Below are 16,239 nucleotides of genomic sequence, written 5' to 3' on the forward strand. Positions count from 1 at the left end.
CCCCTTGTGTGCCTGGTATCACACAGGTGAGGCGCTGGTGAAATCCAGGTACGCAAAATGTGGTCCCTGTTTCAAGTCATAGCCGCCATGACAGAGGCATGTGCAAAAGGTCAAGGGTGGGGTGTGGGTGGAACCTTTGAAGTATGTTTCCAAGGATTTCAAGGACATGGGGGTTAGGGAGGTGGTGTTCCAGTCAAGCAGACAGCTCTGTGAAGAGTCCAGAGAACATGAAAGAACACAGTGTGTTTAGGGAGAGACTAGTGATTCTGAGGGACCATGACATGAGGGTGTAAACTCCTGGTAGAATGAAGGGGGTGGCAGGGAACACCAGATTTGGAGGGCCTTGACTATTGAGAACTTGGTTTTCACCCTGCAGGCAGCAGGAGGGATGTTGAACTAGTTAAGCAGGACAGGCTCCTGGTCAGATTGGTATATTAGAGAGAACATTACCAAGTAAGGTGACAGTTGTTCTAAATATCTAAATATCATGAAAAAAAGTGAAGACCAGGGGAGGCAATCCCCAGGCCACTATCAAAGATCCCCTGGTATAATTAAAGAACCAATTCACTATAAACTTATATTAGCCATAGGTGATACATGAAAGAAATATAGCCATTCCTCTATGAGGAGAAGCTTGGGGAGCCAAGTTCTATTTAATCAGTTCAGCCGGAGGGCAAAGAGAAAGAAGTTTTGTCTGTGGTGGTGGTTGTAAAGTAGGAAGGGCCAGGGCATCTGTTCCTAAAACCCCCTCCACGAGGGCCTAACCCAGCCATATGGACTCCACACCAAGGGTTCTTCATTGCCGGGACACCTGGGAATACAACAAGAGGGGCCCGAGACCTCAGTTCTACACAGGGGAATAACCTGGGGGTGGGGCCCACCTTGTTGGGAGGGAAATCACATCCTGCTAAGTTGGGAAGCAAGGAGGTTCCTCTTCCAGGACAAGTCTTCTCTGCCTCATAGCTTGCCTCCATTTCTAAGATGTTTCTAGGCTCCACCTTAGCCTCCCTGTTGTCCACTCAGTACCCACATCAGTCACATCAACCCTTGCTTACAACCCCTAGTGACTTGCCATCATGCTGAGCAAAATCCCAGAACCTTACCCTGGGCCTTATGGGATCTGGTCCCATTATTTTTATAATAATTATGACTTGAAATACTACTTTGTTCCTACTGAGTTTAATAAAATAGTGTTATAAGTAACTTGCTTCTTTTCGCTCTTTCAAATGTCGACAACTAGAACATTTAAAATTACTGTGTGGCCAAAAATCTACAAAGAGCTAGCGAGACTCAACAAAAACAAAGTAAATAACCCAGTCAAAAAATGGGCAGAAGAGCTAAAAAGAAACTTCTCCAAAGAGGAAATGCAAATGGTCAATAGGCATATGGAAGAAGGTTCAACATCACTGATAATCAGGGAAATGCAAATCAAAACTACCATGAGATACCATCTTACACCAGTGAGAGTGGCACATATTAAAAAAAACTAGCAACAACAAATGTTGGCAAGGATGTGGAGAAAAAGGAACTCTCCTGCACTGCTGGTGGGAGTGCAAAATGGTCCAACCACTATGGAGAGTTGTGTGGAGATTCCTCAGTCTGCTAAAGATGGAGCTTCCATATGTGATCCAGCATTTGACTCCTAGGTATTTACCCAAAGGACACAGAAACATTCATTCAAAGGGCACCTGCTCCCCTCTGTTTATCGCAGCACTATTTACAATAGGTAAGCTATGCAAACAACCCAAATGCCCCAAAATAGATGACTGGATCAAGAAGATGTGGTACATATACACCATGGAATATTACTCAGCAATCAAAAAAGATAAACTCATGCCATTTGCAGCAACATGGATGGAGCTGGAAGGGATCATGCTCAGTGAAACAAGCCAGAAAAAAAAAAAAAAAAAGAAAAGAAAAGAAAAATACCGGATGGTCTCACTCATAGCAGGAATTTAGAAAACCTAAATAAGGGACCAGGAAAAAGACTAATTATAATAAAGTAAAAATCAAAATCAACAAGCAACTATAAACCAGAGACACACTACAGTGGGGGAGAAGGGAGTAGGATCAAAATAAGGGTGGTGGGAATTATACGGGGACTATAACCAAGATGAAAATGCATACGTTGTACAAAAATGAAAAATGATGTACAAAATATACAAAATTTAAAACCCCTCCCCCAAAATGTGTGGTTTGCAACAGTGGCCCACGTCAACATTTTTCATTAGTGGCGCAGTTCTAGAAAACTTATAGATAAAGAAGAGGTCCAAGGACAGAGCCCTTGGGTGCTACAACATTGCAAATTCAAGCACAGGAGAAAGATCAAGCAAAGGAGACTGAGAAAGGATTGGCTGATGAGGGAGGAGAAAATTAGGGGGTGGGGGTGAGGCGATTTGAAAAGGCTGGCGACACAGTTATTCAAAGTGCAGGTAGTGATCGACTGTGTCAGATGCTGCTGGCAGGTCAAATCACCAACCATTGGATTTGACAAGACCAGTTTTGCTGGAGTGATTTGGAAGTAGTTGGTTTGGAAGCTTGACTGGCGAGGGGAGAAGGGAAGACATAAGGACAGTAAGTATCCGTCTACCTTTGATGTAGATGCTTTGAAGAGATGCAGAGAAAGGTGATGGTAACTGGAAGTGAATTTCGAGTCAAGGAGAGGTTTGTGTATTTTACTGCAGTTGTTGGTTTGTTTAGAGGGGGAGGCAGTTGTGCTGATGGTGCTGTTACCCTGGGGCTCTTAGGATTCCTTTGGGGAAGTGAGATGAGAGCGCCTGAAGGAATTTGAGCCAGTCTAAACTTGAGTTTGTTAAATTGAATGATTCTGTTGGTGCTCTGGGGAGGCAGATGCCACCATATACCGTCGTTCTTTATTGTCCTTTGAGTCTCTTGCATTTTTTTTCTCTTTGGTGGTGGTTTTCCTTTCTTCTACCCCTGGCAGTGGTGGGTCAAGGACGGTGTCTGCTTACTGTGGTCTGGTACTCTGGCACTTTTCTCTAAAGCTCAGAGAGCGTTTATTTCCCCAGTGTGCACAAAGCTGTCCTTCATTGCAGGGTGGGGGTGATGCCGTGTTTATTGCAGTGTGGGGTGCCGCCGTGTTTATTAAGAAGGTCCAGGAACTCCCCCGTGCCAGGCCCAAGGAATTTTACTGTTCTCCCCCTGAATTTCTGAGAAGTTCTTGCATCTCCCCACTTCCTTGCTCCTTCCAGAGCTCCAGATGGGTGGTGACGAATGAGCATTGTGTGGGTCTGCGGCTGAGTCATTTTTGAACAGAATTGTGATATTGACTCGTAGAGTTTGAGGGCTTGAACAATGTGTCGGTACCTGGTAGCCAAGCCCACATGAGAGTACACCTGTCGTCGAACAGTTTGGGTTTCTGCCTCATTGCACTGAGAAAGCACACAGGCTGTGGGGCTCCGGGGACTTCTCAGCAGGAGGGTCTAAAGCAATCTTGACATCAGGGCCCTCTCAGCCCTGCTGTCCTTTGGAAACTTATGCTTTCCAAGCCCTTGCCACTCTGACTGGGTGAGCTCTCAAGTTCTCTTTAACCTCACAGCCTATAGTCACCCCTCTTTGCCTTCACAAATGTATTAGGGGCTTACAGCTGGACAGCAGGACAGAATGGGCCTGGAGTCCATCCATGAAGCAACAATGGCAGCTTGATGATATCTGGGAGCAGAGCAGATGGGGGCAGGGGGATGGCTCTAGAATCTAGGCAACCCCATTTGATGGTACTTCAGTCACATCCAGACCCCAAGGGCAGTCTCTGCTGGTCTCTACAACACTCCTGCTGTGTGAGTATAGCCCCCTTCCTCTGGCTTATGGTGCTCATGAGATGCCCCTCACCTGCCACATGCAAATTCCCAGCCAGAATGTCAGCACTGATTTATAAAGGTTTGATCCTCCACTGACATGTGCCCCTAGACCTGTCACCCCTAGCTTTTGCTGGAAGGCTAGATTGAATGGAAAATTTACAGTTGGATCTCAGCTGAGCATCTGTACTGATGGAACAAAGCACAGGATGGATAACTCTCCCGTGACATAGGATCTGAGTCATGGGAGAGTGATCCTTTTGATGGTCACTTTTTTTTCCCCATTGGGAGCTATTTAAAATGATGCTGTGATAAATATTCTTGCATGTTTATTTTTGTGTACAAGTGTTGAGTGTATCTGCAGGGTAAAGTTCAGTGATGCTACTGGATCAAAAGGTATGTGCATTTAAAAATTTTTGAGATTGCAAAACTGTTGTTCAGAGAGCAATGTGCACTCTGAAATGAATGAATGTGTCTGTTTCCCATCCTATCAGCAATGGAATATCATCAAAATGAAATTTTTTGGACAACTGATACATGAAACTGTTGATATTTTGACTTGTATTTCTTTAATTATGAATGAGTCTGAACTCTTCTTGATGTGGTTATTAACTTTTTGTGTTTCTTTTCTATAAACAGCCTGTTGGATTTTTTGCACCATTTTATATCAGGTTAATTGTGTTTTATTGATTTGTAGGAGCTCTCGACAAATTAAGAAAATTGGTCCCAGTATCTTTATTGTGGCAAATATTCTTTCCTTGTTTCTTATTCTTCTGTTGACACTTAGGTATTTGGCCAAACGTCTTAAATTTTTATGTAATCAAATACCTCAATCTTTTCCTTAATGGCTCTGGCTGCTTATCAAGACAATGTTGCCTCTCTGGGAGTTATCATCAGTAAACCAATAGACCCCCAAAAGTAATGGACCCCAACACAAAGCAAATGACCAGATTTTTTTTTACACTTGTCTTCTTCAGTCATAGCTTTATGGAGATATAATTCACATATTATACAACACACCCATTTCAAGTGTACAGTTCAGTGATTTTTTATTATGTTCAAAGATTTCTATAACCATCGCCACAGTTAATTTTTGAACATTATCATTACTTAAAAAAAAGTGATCTTCACTTCCTCCATCCCTGAGCAAGATACTTTCCATGTCTATGTATTTGCCTGTTCTGGACATTTCACATAAATGGACTCGTCGTCTTGGTATATGTTTTCTTGGATCATTTAAGAATCTAACCCAAGGACGAGGGGTAGGGTAAAATGATTGTGTTATGCTGTGGATATCAACCAATGATCTTTTACTTTTCCACTCTATTTTATTTCAGTGATGCTGCTATGGCTGACCCACTAAGGGATGTTTCCCACGTGGACGTTCCAGAGACCAGTGATGAGGGTAAGTAGCCCAATAAAATCTCTATAACTATTGTAGAACAGGATTTGGTCACTATGCTTAACCTTTAGGAAGAGGAACCATGTCACAAGAGAACAAGTTCATTTTAAATTTGTAATAACATGAGCTTCAACCCACATGCACTTTTCAGTCTTCTAACCCCTTGTCTTTCATCTCCAAGTCTGATGGTCAAAGGCTTTTCTGAGACCCTGCTGTCTTCCTTGGTTATGGCTACCGGGTTCTCTTTACTAAGGCAGGAGAAGTATCTCCACTTAATCAGGAAAAAAATCAGAAAAGACTGTGCTCTGAGAAATTCAACTGAGGTTTTACTGTAGATAGTAACCCAGCTTTAACAGATAATTTTGTAATTTGAGGAGTATAGGAGGGATAGAGACAAAAGATGCTACCATAGGCCTCTGTGAAATAGGATTCAACTGACAAAAAAAAATTTCTTCTTGTAAAACTCAGCTGTGTATGCCATACTTAGTGTATCTATCATCTAAACTATGGTGCCACCCATGTGTGGTAGGTGACCATGAACAAAATAATAAAAAGGGAGACAAAATCAGTGCTTAACAATGATAAGCTAAATAATGATAATCTTTATTGACACCAAAAGAAAAAGAGAAAAAAGTAAGAAAAGGGACCTAAAAACATAAACTAAGACATTGAATTTAAAGACTGAGCTGAAATGAACAATTTACTGGTTGTTTTCCCATCTTTGCTGAGTTTTTGCAGTAGTGTATGGTGCTGCAGACTTGGCCTGGAAGGACACAGGGGAAGCTTTGTGTAGCTTCCTGGAGGCCTCACTGCACTGAAGATGTTGGAGAGGGGCATGCTGAGTGTGGTACACAGGTTTTTGAGGACAGAGCTTGGGTCTTTCTCTCTGCCTCACCATTGTTTATTATTAGGCCTCAGAGAGAGAGAATGATTACACTTTCAGGTAAATCTTGTGGATGAAAGACTAAATCACGAAGGGTTGGCCTCCTCACCAAGGCAGCCTCATTGATCAATCCAACTGTGCTATCTTTTTGGATATGAGCTAGACATAGGCCTGCAGAAGAAGGCGGCCATGAGGTACACCTTAATAAAGAGTGGAGTTAAGGAAATGTTTTTTCCTCTGTTCCCCAATTTTTTTTTGAAGCACCAAACATTCTTGTATGTTTTTAGAATTCATCATTGCTAGCCAGAGTGAGAATAAGGTGACTGGAGGCTGAAGGGAAGAAAGGCTTGTTAGCAATGCTTTCTTTTAAAGCAGCAAATGCAAGAGAACAAGGTCACCATTATGTGATGAATTTTCAATGTTCATTAAGTTCAACCTGGATGGGCTGCCTGTGCACACGGTGGATAACAAATATACAACCTAGAAGCAATGAATTCCTCGTTAGATTCAGCAGTGTTTTCTTCTGTGAGTGCAAACACAGACTTCCATGGGTGGTTTTCTGGCTTGGGACACACTGCAGTCCCTCAATGGAAGAGGATGTTGAAAGCTCGTGGCTGGGTAGGAATACACAGTCCTTGGGTTTGGACAGGGAGATCAATGGCTTTGTTATAGGAAAAATCCAGAAAGCTGCCAACTGGTCAGCTCACTGACCGCCATTGCTGTCCCTTGTGGGGGCGTAAATTACCCAGGGTATAGGTGACCTGCCCAAACATTGTTGGCTACCAATGGGAATTTTGACCCTAATCTGGTATCGATTTACCCTTGGCACTTTTAGCAGCTTTTGAAAGCCAGCCTGCCCAGGGCTTAGCTTCTGGCAATTTAAAAGCACTTCTTTATGAAGGAAAGCTTGAAAGGCCAATTTATGCACTTGAATATATGGCAAGTGTTTGGATTCATTTAGGGATTCAAAGTATTATCATAGCATGTGGACAGTTCCCAGATTTGTATCTTCTTCCCAGGGCTTGTCTGATGTGGCTGGGGGTTGGCATGATCTCCTAAGCCAAAGCAGGCTGAAGGTTTGGACTCTTGATATTGGATGTATGCCGATGCATTGCTTAATAAAGCTCTGTCCAGCTTCCAAGTCACTGCCCAAGACCACGAGCAGTGAACCAGCCATGGGTGGCAGTTACCATCTCTAGGTGCCTCCCTAAGTCCCCACCAGTGGAGCTATCCCACCACCACACTCAGCGACCCCCCAGGGAGGAATGCAAACATTCTTTTCCTTCCAGTGCCCATGGTTGAAAAAGAACATACATTGCTTAAGGTATTCTGCATCCTCATGGGAAAATAAGTTGTTCCTTTCCAAAAATGGCAAATTGGAGCAAAACTGGAATATAGAAACACACACATACATAACGTGTGTGTGTGTGTGTGTGTGTATACACACACACACACAGCATTTGTGACAGTTCTAAGGTCACTAGTCATGTTGTTAATTTAGGGTCAATGCATAATTTTGTCTGGTTCTACAATGATTATGTTTGCTGTATTCGGTTTCACAGCCTGAATGTTTTATTTACTAGAGATGTTTTTATTCTGTTATTGTTTGTAGATTGTGTCACAAATGGAGCTACCAGTGGGGGATTCTCCCCTCTCTTTTTGCTGCTTTGCTTGTTTATGAGAAGCAGGCTTGCAACTCCAAACCCTCTATCTTTGCCCTCCTCCCTTTCATGCTGGTGATTTGAGTCCAGAGGGGCAATAATCACTATATTTCCAAACACTCTGCAGATAAGGTTTTTCCCTTTTCACAAAGCCAGAAGGAGATATCCACCACAAGAACCTTAGTCCTTCTGTTTGAAAAATGGCAATGCCTACAAAAGCCAAAGTACAGTGTGGTCCTCCCTGTTTGTGAGAGGACACTTCCCAAGTCATCCTTACTGGGCAGGAATTATTTAGTGATAGGTGGGGCTGGCTCACACTGGCTTGGGAAACTGGACACATCTCTTCCCAAATATTGGTAGCTTGAAATTGACCCTGGTGGTAGTGGTTTACATTGTAGGAATGGGCAAATACTAAACATAAGGGCATTTCCCCCAGACATCCAGTTAGTAAATGTTTTTCCACCAAAAAGAATTGATTTTAGTAATAGTATTCTAATTAGGATCTTCAAAATCTCACTATTTCACAGAACTTAGAAATCACCTGGGAATGGGAGATTAAGAAAGAAAGCCAGGAACAAAATAAAGATAGAAATAGCCTGTCTTTCTCTCTCCAGGTAGAGAGATCTCTAGAGAGAGAGAAATAGATTGAGAGAGCTAATAGATCTGTTCTACAGGTAAGAAAGCCAGGGAACAAAATAAAGCCAATCTGCTTTGTGCTGTATGTTTTTCAGCACGCTCACATGAAATTTTCACAGTAGTTCAGGGTCAAGCTTCCTTTTAAGTAATTTAATTTATCATAGAAATTAGTTTACTTTTTCTGAAAATTAAAGACGGGATCTTGGAAAACTATATTTCCTGTTGTATCTTCATTTTTTAAATTCTGTCTTTAAGTAGAATTGCCACATTTGTCCCAACTGTGACCCTGTATAGGTGCTTCCTATATAGATGAGAAATTGTCCAAGTCACGCCAAACTGAAATTACTTAGGTGGTAATTATCAAGCAAGCAGTCCTATAGTTTTCTTCCATTGCCTTACCCCATGCTGGTATCTGCTCTTTTAGTCATGTATATTTTAGATCTAGTTCTTTCTTGAATTATAGTGACAGAGCTCCTTCCCCTTATCTACAGAGAGATAGATTAAATAGAGAGAATTGATAGATAACTTCTACAGGTAGAATTGGATCTGTTTTAATAAATAAGTAATTATTAATCCCCTATTACTAGCTCACATTTATTAGCACTTACATTCCAGTTTCTATGCTAAACTCTTTACCTACATTATTTATAAATTCAATCTGCCCTAGTAAGGGGACAACTTTTTTTCAGTGAACTCAAATTAATGGAAGTGACAAGCTGTGTTGGTATTCAATGGACTCCATTGTCCCTTGATTGTTACTGCTTATCTTGTACTGTGTTGGTTTCTAACAGAGATAAAAACGAGGTCCTTAGGGAGTAGGCATTGTAGTTAAGACATAGAACACTATCTTACTCTTTTCTCCTTGATACCCAGAATATAGTAAGTGTTTGATCTTAATAAATAGTTGTTGAATAACCAAATGAATGAACAAACGAATGAATGAGCAAGCAGACCAGAGAGCACTTAGATGCAAGCCAGCAGTCAAGTTATAGGTGTGCAAAGAAAACATGAATGTGGCCTTAAGGCCTTGAAGTTTAGAAACCTTTCTAATCAGCAGACCCAGGCGTGATCAACCTGGACATTTCAGAGCTAGCATTCCCCAAAGTATGTTGGTCAGACATTCTACTTAAATGCATTTGGGAGACAGTTTTGTCCAGTTTGTTCATTACACACTAGTGTAATGAAGTTTCAGAAAAATCTTGTTGGAAAGCAGATCCCTAAGCTTGGTCTAAATTAGTATTTTCCAGATTGATAGAACTGCAGATCCCTTTTTTATGTACTTGACTTATGAATAGCCTACAAGTGTCCCTCTGAACATGCTTTGGAAGTTGCTGATTAATGTGATCCCCTCATTTTCCTGCTGAGTTTGAGTGATTTACCAAAGGTCCCATAGCTAATTAATAATAGATTAAAGCCATGGATACCAGAATTTTCTGACTCTTAGGTGGTGCTTTCCATGACACTACTAAACCTTTCTAATGGCAGCTCCATTGGCAACAGCCTTGGCTGGCCCTTCACTGATGGTGCAGCATTGCTGAGCTGGCAAGAGGCCGTCCAGAGACCAGACTGTTGGGAATTCGAATGAGACACCTGAGTTGGTAAATTACTGCATGTGAAAACAGTAAGAGCTGATTCCCTCGGAAGAATGCAAGCACAAACTCCCCTCCCCACCTCCCCTCATCTACTGGACCCTCATAGAGATATATGTGCCCAAACAAGAGCATTTGTGTAGAACTGGGGTGTAAGCCAGAGGTGGAGGGAGGGTGAGAGTATTTACCAGAGACAGTGTGGGGAGCAGAACAGGCAGATCCACTGAAATATACTGACTGCTGAGGAGGGGAGCAGCGGGCGAGATAGGAGAGGTCTGCTGCGCCATATGTGGGTTAGCTCTCTGTCCAGTCATCAAACTCAGGCCATAGTGGTGATTGCACTGAAACTTAACCCCTAGGCCACCAGGGAGGCCCCCCAAATAAAAGCATTTAAAGCACACATCCTCACTGCTGCCCTGGTAGTTATTATTCTAGACAGAGTGAACTTTCAATTGTCCGCACATGCTCAGGACAACAACCCTGTAGATCATCTGGACTAATTGGCAGCCAGTTCAAGAACGCACACAACATAGACACACACACACACACACACACACACACCCTTTGCAAGACCTTTTGGATCTGATTTTGTCATGCCTTTTGCACAAGCTTCTCTGCCTGGCAGCCCTTACTTCTTTCTGATTTCCAGCCTGTCTTCTTCATAAATGTCTTCCTCAAGGAAGTCTTCCCTGACTATGCCAATCGACTGGTCTGCATCCTTTCAGCACACAGGCTGGGCTGTACCCACTCCCACATGGATTTCCAATGGTCCTAAAGTGGTTTTCACATGTGGAAGCCTGCCCCCACCCCCAACACTGACTTGACTCCAGTCATCGGTGTAGAGTCGGGAGGGTACCGGGTGCTTGTGCTGGCCCAGTACTTGCTGTCCATGAATGAAATTCTTCAGGTCAGAAAGAGGTGTGTGCAGTAGCTGGGGCCTGGGCTTCTGCTTTCACCAGAAACTCAGGACACTTTGTGACTGAGCTGTGAAGAAGAGGACAAACCAAGTGAAAGGTGGTGTGGGCATTGGGGGTGAGGGCCGATATCTGCACCTGAATTCTCAGTCCTCGTTCCAACACAAACACCCAGCTTCCTCTTCTGTCTTCCCTTCCACCATCACACTCTGCCTCGCTCTCATTTTTAACTTCCAGGAAAGAAGAAATCCAAATTTAAAGCCTTAAGGAGTTTTTTTGGCAAGAAGAAGAAAAAGGAGGCTAAAGATGTCCAGGGAGGGAGCATGTTGAAACCGAGTTTGTCCAGCAGCAATACTAACGTCACTCCTCCGAAGCCACTTCCAGAAGTCCAACAGATTAAGCCTCAGTAAGCTCATGTTGGGCGGAAGGGGATGGGGATGGGGTAAGGGACACACAACTGGATCCAGGTCACCCTTTGGCAACCAAATCCCAATGGGCCTTTGGTCCCAGGGACCCTTGGCCTCCCTTCCTATGGGGAACGGCTCTGCAGCCATTGCTGAAGCAGCCATGTTCTGGTGCCCTTTCTGCCCACCTGTATGCTTGTCTGGGCTGTGCAGCACAGTGGGCTGGGCATGACAAATGCACACTCCATGCCCCATGAGCACTGGGTGACAAAGTGCAGCTAGATCAGGGGACCTCTCTATCACAGCTACACTAACTTGAGGCCCGGGGCCTGCCACTGGTGACAGCTGGGTCCTTGTTTCATAAGGGAAGGAAGACCTACATCAACCAGGTCTGGTTTGCCTGCCCAGCCTTCAGATCTCATAACTCACAATTAAAACACTCAGGTAGGGCCTCCCCGGTGGCGCAGGCAGTTGAGCGCCGCACTGTGAAGCTGTCTGCAGCCTCTGCAGCATGGGTTTGATCCCGGCCGGCCGGCGAGAATCCCACATGGTGAAGCAGACCTCTCCTGTCTCTCCCGCTGCTCCCCTCAGCAGTGTATTTCATCAGTCTACCTGTTCTGTTGCCCACTCTGTCTCTGGTGAATCCTCTCACTCTCCCGTGCATCTGGCCTGTACTCTAGTTCTTGTATAAAAATAAATAAAATCTTAAAAAAAATAAAATAAAAGACTCAAATAGTGAAACTACCAAGCTGGGTTGGGGCATAAACATGAAACTTGATTGGAGCCAGCAGGCCACAGAGAAGCAATGACAGGAGCTCACAGTGACTGGGCTCCAGCAGCTAAGGTTTCTTCCCACTGGTTCCCACACAGCGTGCTTCCCTGGGGAGAGTAGGCTGGGCTTCTGGTGACACCAAGTACCTTTCTCTTCGGCTTCCTTTTTTTTCTGAGCATTTTCTTTCACATGTTTCAGGAAGCTACGTTGGCTCTTAGAATGCGTAATATGCTCGATTCAAGCATTAATTTTCTTGGCAAGCATCCTGCCCGTGTGTGTTTACAACAATGCTGAGTGCAGGCTGGGAGGCACTATAGACTCTTCCAGTCTAGCCATGGGGGTGCTCGTGGGGCGTTCCTGTGTGAATGGGATCCATCCCCTGGATGGCTACAATATCACCTTTTTTTGTAGATTCGCATATGCATGGCCAAAGGAACGACCCCAGGTTTTTGAAAAGGCCTAGAGAGCATATGGTGGGCGCCTCTCCCCTCTCCCTTCTTGTGGGTCATTTTGGAGACTTACTGGAAAATGGTGGTTCCAGATGAAAATTCTTTGATATATAAGATCATAACTGTGATTAGAGATAATGTCATGTCTTTCTGTCCAGTATGGATGCCTTTTTCACTTTCTTACCTAGTTTCCCTGGCTAGAACTCCTAGTGCAATATTGAGTAGAAGTAGTGAGAGGAGACATTCTTGTCTTGTTCACGATCTGAGGGAGGAAGCATCCTGTCTTAAATCACTAAATATGACCTTAGCTGTGGGTTTTTTGTTTTTTGTTTTTTGGTGGGACCCCCCGTGCCGGTGGCCAGGGAACGAACTGGCGCTGCAGAGGCTGCGGGCAGCCTTGCAGCCCAGCGTTCAACCGCTGCACCACCAGGGGAGGCCCCAGCTGTGGGTTTCTTATAGATGTAGTCTTTGTGAGTGCATTCATCAAGAGTGGGTGGTAGACTTTACAAATGCTTTTTCTGCATCTATTAAAGTGACTGTTGATTTTATTTTATTCTATTGATAGAGTGTATTACATTTATTGATGGTTGTATGTTAAAGTAAGTTTGTGTTGCTTGCAGACCATACTTGGTATACTGTAGAATTCTTTTTACATGTTGCTGGATTCAGATTAATATTTTATTGAGGATTGTTGGAACTCTATTCATAAGAGATAATGGTCTGTAGTTTTTTTTTCTTGTGATGTCTTTGGCTGAAGTTTCTTGGGGCCTCCCTGGTGGCACAAGAGGTTAAAACACAACACTATGAAGCAATCTGCAGCCACTGCAGTACGAGTTTGATCCCCAGCCAGGGAGGTGACCCACATGGTGCAGCAGACCTCTCCTCTCTTGCCTGCTGCTCCCCTCACCAGTGTATTTCAGTACATCTGTATGTTCTGCTCTCCACTCTGTCTCTGGTGAATTCTCTCACCCCCACATCTCTGGCCTGTACCCCAGCTCTTATATGAATAAATAAATGAATCATTAAAAAAATAAAGGCACATTTGTGTAATACATTGTGTTTATGTATGTAATAAGTATATATTAAATGAAACGAAGATAATATTTTTTTACTTACTGTGTCATGGATAATTTTCTGTGTCAGCGCAAATGCATCCCACCCTCCTTCTGAGGTATCTATGGTAGGCCATATTATGGGTTTACATGTGTTTTCAGTTCTTATGGACCTGGGATTGCTTTTACAAGACCTATTCCTTCTTGTCCAGGGTCAAGAGAACCCTGGGGAGCAAAGCTCTGTCCCACGACAGCATCTTCATGTTGGAGCCCAAGGTTGAAAAATCAGCAAGTAAATTACACTCCTCTCCAGTACCCCGCAGAGGCAGATCTATGCAGGTAATGTGAACTTCAGCATCAGTATCTAGTTGAACTACTCCACCTCTTCATTGCCCTAGTCCCACCCCACCAAAAATTAAGGATGAATATGGCCCTGCTTTTCAGCTGATTCTTACAGTGCTGTTGTAAACATTGAGAGAGTATAAATATAATGTGCTTACCTAATGCCCAGTGCACATTGTTGGCTGGTGTTACCATATGCACTTCTCTTGGTAAGAATATTGCCAGTAGTATGACGTAATATTTCACTGTCAGTGTGCACCCTCTACCCCCCATATATTTTCTTTCTTCCACAGAGGAGATATAACCTTTCCAGAACTCTACCTAGAACTGGGCCTGGTGGTACGCGTGGACATCTTTCTGGAGTTGTATTTGGAGATGTGACCCCAAGTACGCCCAGAAGTGAAATGTGGGTTGCAGGCTCCAAGATCACTGAGGTAATGGAGTGGAATTACTGAAAGCATAATAGCTGAATCAGACAGCCCTATGCTTGAATTTTGCTCTGCTTCTTACTGGCTCTGTGACCTTGGGCTAATTGCTTAACCTCTCTGGGCTTTCTTTTCCTCATTTACTGTGGTTATAATAGTAACATCTAGGTCAAAGTCCCAGCTATACTGTTCTGTTAGAAATGCCAAGGCTGAGCCAGAGCTTGTGACGGAAACAAGCATGTCACCTCCATGACTGGAAGACCTTGGTTTTGTTCCTTATTCTCGGCCTAGTGCTTGCAATGAAGTATGACCCATTGTAGATATTTACCCAGTATTTGTTAAAGGTAAAAAATCAGGGATTCTGATCCACATCAAGAGGACCAGGGCAGGAACTAGACTCAAATTCAAGTGTACCTCGAGCTTCAAATTAGAATCAACTAGTCTGCTGAAGCCCAAGGAAAACCCAAATGATCAATTTCATCCCTGTAGGGAAACTAGTAAAGCAAATCTAACCTGAGCTACTTCTGTAATTTTCTAAAAATCCCAGAAAATCAATCTTGACAGGATTGAGATAAGAATACTAACACAGTCAAGATCCAATCTAGACAATTTCTGAAATAAGAGCAAGGATTGTACTTTTGATGCCAAGCCCAGATCATAACCCCAAAACTCACCTCCATAACAACCAGACTTTCAAAGACATGGCCAAGGTCAAAACAGTGGTTGGAATCAAACAAGATTTATAGTTAGCTTTGGCAGAAAGATAAAACCAGAGTTCTGGTTTTGATCGAACAAGCAATTTGAAGTTTCTACTTTTTGTTTGGGGACTGGCAACCCAGAGTGTGAATCAAGGTTGTTGGTTTGGATTAAGTAAGTACTAGAAGTGAAGACACAGACATAGACAATTCTTTCCTGGGCTTGTTTTTTTTTTTTTTTTTTTTTTTTAACCTTGGGTTATCAATCCCTTGACCATTAAGCAAGACACCAGTAAGCGAAAGAATAGCCCACAAATTTAAAAAATATCCTTCTGTCCCAACCTTGACAGAGCCCACCACTGCGCCCAAGCCAGCCCAGCATCAGTCCAACTCTTAGCCGATCTGACATCATTGCCGAGGACCTTGAAGAAACCAATGAGTCACTTGAGAACCTACAAGGGAGGACTTCCCCACATAAGATCTTGAGTTTGAAGGAGGTGAGTGTTAGCCCCTTCCTGTGAAAGGGCACAAGAGACATAAATTCATCTCATATTCTCTTTTTCCTGCTCTAGTTCAATACTGGGTGTGGGGTAGGATTTGCCATTTCTGACTTTTGATTTGCATGGTGGTTTACATTTTCTTTGTAATTCTAAAAGCCGAATATCAGCACTTTAATTTATAAGCAACAGAAGACTGTATTTTGGTGGAAAAAATTTTTCCTGAGATAACATCTGTTTTTGGTTATTTCAGGAATAGAGATGCTTGTAGAAATCAAGGTTGTACAGGTTCAAATGCCAACATCACAAAGGTTAGGGCATATAGTATTGTTGGATAGATAATGTAGCCAGATGAAAAATCACTTGACATGTGAGAGGGAATATATTTGTATTTCATATGTCTAAGTTTATCAGCCAAATAAATAATATCCAGTGACAAGTGGCAAATTTTAGTAGACACATGCCCATGTCAACATTTTCATTCTCCAACTGATGTGTGGTTTGTTTAATTAGTTCTGATGAACTTGAGAGGGCTTGTAGAGTAAACCAGTATTTAGAACGGTAACTAAAAAGTCAACAAAAAGGTAATTTATGGGCTATCCTGGTAGCCTAGAGATTAAGTCTCTGTGCCATCACCACTACTGCCTGAGTTCAATCCCCGGCCAGGGAGGTGACCCACATATGACGCAGCAAACTTCTCCTG

At 43.1% G+C, this 16,239-nt stretch overlaps 1 protein-coding gene across 5 annotated transcripts in view; it reads left to right on the top strand.

The window, feature by feature from the left end:
• KIAA1210 (KIAA1210 ortholog) overlaps positions 1–16,239 on the top strand; it is a 54,484-nt gene that overhangs the window by 17,302 nt on the left and 20,943 nt on the right. Inside the window, exons 1-6 of one of the 5 annotated variants that reach the window (XM_054695588.1) lie at positions 2,322–2,574; positions 5,153–5,220; positions 11,138–11,306; positions 13,790–13,916; positions 14,213–14,353; positions 15,390–15,536. In XM_054695588.1, the coding sequence (XP_054551563.1) occupies positions 5,163–5,220; positions 11,138–11,306; positions 13,790–13,916; positions 14,213–14,353; positions 15,390–15,536 (642 nt within the window). In that variant the 5' untranslated portion in view covers positions 2,322–2,574; positions 5,153–5,162. Of the gene's footprint in view, positions 1–2,321; positions 2,575–5,152; positions 5,221–9,882; positions 10,019–11,137; positions 11,307–13,789; positions 13,917–14,212; positions 14,354–15,389; positions 15,537–16,239 lie in introns of those variants that run through there. The other 4 variants (XM_054695589.1, XM_054695591.1, XM_054695590.1 and 1 more) reach the window with 4 other exon arrangements.

The sequence above is a fragment of the Talpa occidentalis genome, unplaced genomic scaffold (assembly GCF_014898055.3).
Source record: "Talpa occidentalis isolate TD23 unplaced genomic scaffold, MPIMG_talOcc4v2.1 talOcc4.15, whole genome shotgun sequence".
Classification (NCBI taxonomy): domain Eukaryota; kingdom Metazoa; phylum Chordata; class Mammalia; order Eulipotyphla; family Talpidae; genus Talpa; species Talpa occidentalis.